The sequence below is a fragment of the Agrilus planipennis genome, unplaced genomic scaffold (genome assembly GCF_000699045.2).
Source record: "Agrilus planipennis isolate EAB-ADULT unplaced genomic scaffold, Apla_2.0 scaffold35, whole genome shotgun sequence".
NCBI lineage: Eukaryota > Metazoa > Arthropoda > Insecta > Coleoptera > Buprestidae > Agrilus > Agrilus planipennis.
Genome location: NW_020438957.1, coordinates 1,850,711 through 1,853,812, shown reverse-complemented (window position 1 = coordinate 1,853,812; position 3,102 = coordinate 1,850,711). Strand labels below are relative to the sequence as shown.

The following is a 3,102-nucleotide window of genomic DNA, read 5'->3' as shown; positions in this document are numbered from 1 at the left end:
ATTAAATATAAATTATTAAAAACTAAATAATAAAAAAAATAAACCATTTTCGTTTCTGCAATAATTACACAAATATTCTATTTTTCCTAAGAGGAATTCTTTTCCTAGGGCTCTTTTCCCGGGGAATTTTTTCTGGGGACTTGTTTCTCAGCGGCTTTTTTTCCGAAGCATTTTTGCGGGTTTTTCCTTCCCGGGTTTTTTTTCCGATTACCGATTCCACTATACTCGAGTTCAATTATCCATTATCTTATCAATGAATTAACAAAGCGACAGACAAAGTACAACCTATACCAGTGAACCTAGAGATTTGAAATTTGGAGGAAATATTGTGCTCTAGAATGCCATTTTTTTGAAATTCCATCTCCGAGGGGATAAAAAGGGATGATAGTTTGTATGCAACTTTAATTATGTTTTCAAAACAGTTAAATAACTCAAAAACTACTAGAGATAGGTTTAGGAAACTGTTAACAAAGTCGACCTAAAATTAAACAAAGAAACCAAAAATCCAAAAATATACAGGGTGTTGCTTTTACAATAACTAATTTAGGTAGGATCCAGAAGAAATACAGTTATGGACGAACCCACCTTAAGTGATACACCATGTATATATTTTATGTCATCCAATCAAGCATTTTATTTTAAATACTATTTATGAAATATCGATTTTGCATTTTGTATTTTGCATGTATTCTGCAGAGAAGTAAAATATTTAGTATTCTCAAATATTCAAGAAATTTGAACGAAACAAAATTGCCAATTAACAAAAAAATCGTTTTCATATTGCACAATTTTCTATTTATGAGCGAATTGTTGTCTCATTTTGTATATGTGTGTGTGATTCCAATAATATTCATCAGTCAACTAATTATGGAAATCGACAGATTTAAATGCGTTATTAAAACAGTTTATGACACTTTATCATCTTCTTATTGTAATAAAAATACACATAAGATATATAATTTATGAGAATATTTTTGGCAATAAAAAGAAATATTTTAATCAAGTGTATACGTACATTTGCGTTAATAATTGTTTTCAGGGCACGTGTCTATTTCTGTTTCAATAAATACATTTACATGACTATATTAATTTGTATGCTTAACCGTTCGCATTAAATTTACTTTTTATAAATATTACTCAATTCATTTTAATATTAAAAGGCATATTAATTTTTTTATATCAATAAATCAAGGGACTATTTTTTAACATACCTAACATTAACTGAAAACAATTTAAAGGTGGTAGAACTCCTCGAACTGCTTGGCTTAGAAGAATGTCAAAGTGTAATGACGAACAGATTATCTGGAGGACAACAGAAGCGCCTTGCAATTGCCTTAGAATTAATAAGCAACCCCCCAATTTTATTTTTAGATGAACCAACAACGTAAGTACAATTTTAATACCATTTTGAAAAAGAGTAGCCCATAAAGTACGCAGTATGCTCATTGTAACCAAACTGTAAGTTTAATCGAAAAAATTTTTACACAAAACTTACTCCCTATATTAATGCAAGATCGTCTCTATTATCAAATTTGGTTAACACCGACCATCTCATATTAAAATAGGAAACAAATTTTGTTTGATAAATTTTTCGATTAAACTTACAGTTTTTGGGCCACCCTGTTTATATTCTGTTATTTATAAAGATGTCATACATATGAAACTTTTATTCACATAGTTTAAGCTTAATTTTACAAACAATAAAATAGTACATGATCTAGTGTGCGATATTTTAAATACTATTCGTTATTTTCGTCGTGTTCACATACCTAAAAGCATGTAGAAAGTTATCTACCTACCTACATTACAATAAATTATTATTGCATTGTTACACGTTAGTGTGTAAAAAATTTATATAATATTCATGTTGCACCTACATAATAGTTTTACACCATGATGTAAATTACTCATGAATGTCAGATTATTATAGATTCCATATAAAAATATGTACTACAAGGTTATAGGGTAAATGGTAAATAATAATTACCTTACTGCCAATAGTACTTACACATTTAGTTTAAATTGTTTTTATAAGTTAAATAATACGAGCAATAATAAAAATCGCAATTTCGATCTTATTTGATCTCATCAGCACGCGTGTAACGAAGAAGCCCCGTTGCAGTAACAAGGTTTTTTACACTTGAAAAGTGTTATGATAATTTGCTGAAGCAGCAATTATTTTGAACGCACTTTCATAATAATTTGTTGTAACATATTTACTCGTACAATTAAGAGAGCACTTATTATTGTGGGCTAAGGTTAAGACGCGTCTTGTTTATTTTTTTATTCATTCCATTGATCACCACTACAAAAATGACAATGTGTAAAATCAATACAAACATTGCATCACTAATGATAAGTGAGTCAATAAACATGGTGCAGAAAATTTCCGTTCTTTAACGTTAATTGATAAAAATGATTCCATCAACACATTGTAACCTTAACCATAATGATTTATAATAGGAAATAGTAAACAAATAAATCCTTTGTTTTCATTATTCTACATGTACCTACTTAATCTACTTAAAATCACATGCTCATGTATATAAACTAATTAACGTTCTGTTTCTTCGAATTTGAGTGTTCAAAATGTTTAAAATTATTTTTCTGTTGCCCGAACTCTAGAGTATTTTCTTCCAGTTTGAGACATAAAATATATGTTTAAATTGTAACCCACTGTATACACATACTTTACGGAATAGTAACCATGCACCAGGTGAAAGTTACCTAAGTGCCTGACGGCATTTTCGTGCATGAAAATGTTTCGTAAGTCCAGTAAAAACTAGGACTAGGACTACATTTTTTACCCTGTTATTTATTTTTACCTTAAAATACAGGATAAACTTGAAAACGTAAAGTAAACAAATAAACTGTTACTTAACCATTTTCAAATTTTAATAATCTTATTGCAATACTGCAGTATAATTTGATCCAATTAAATAAATTTGTAAAACTATCTTTGTTGTTTATATGTGTATATTTTTAGAGCATTTTGTTGCACTAGTGTAAAAAAATTTGTGTTGTTAATATTAATGATCACTGAGATAGGTTTAGGAAACTGTTAACAAAGTCGACCTAAAATTAAACAAAGAAACCAAAAAT

The 3,102-nt window shown here is 28.6% G+C and overlaps 1 protein-coding gene across 1 annotated transcript in view; it reads left to right on the top strand.

Annotated features, from left to right (window-relative positions):
* The window catches only part of LOC108744768 (ATP-binding cassette sub-family G member 1), a gene marked incomplete at its 3' end in the record, with an annotated part of 29,343 nt that overhangs the window by 22,834 nt on the left and 3,407 nt on the right, over window positions 1-3,102 (top strand). Inside the window, 1 exon segment of the mRNA XM_025975037.1 lies at window positions 1,239-1,384. Within this exon segment, the coding sequence (XP_025830822.1) occupies window positions 1,239-1,384 (146 nt within the window).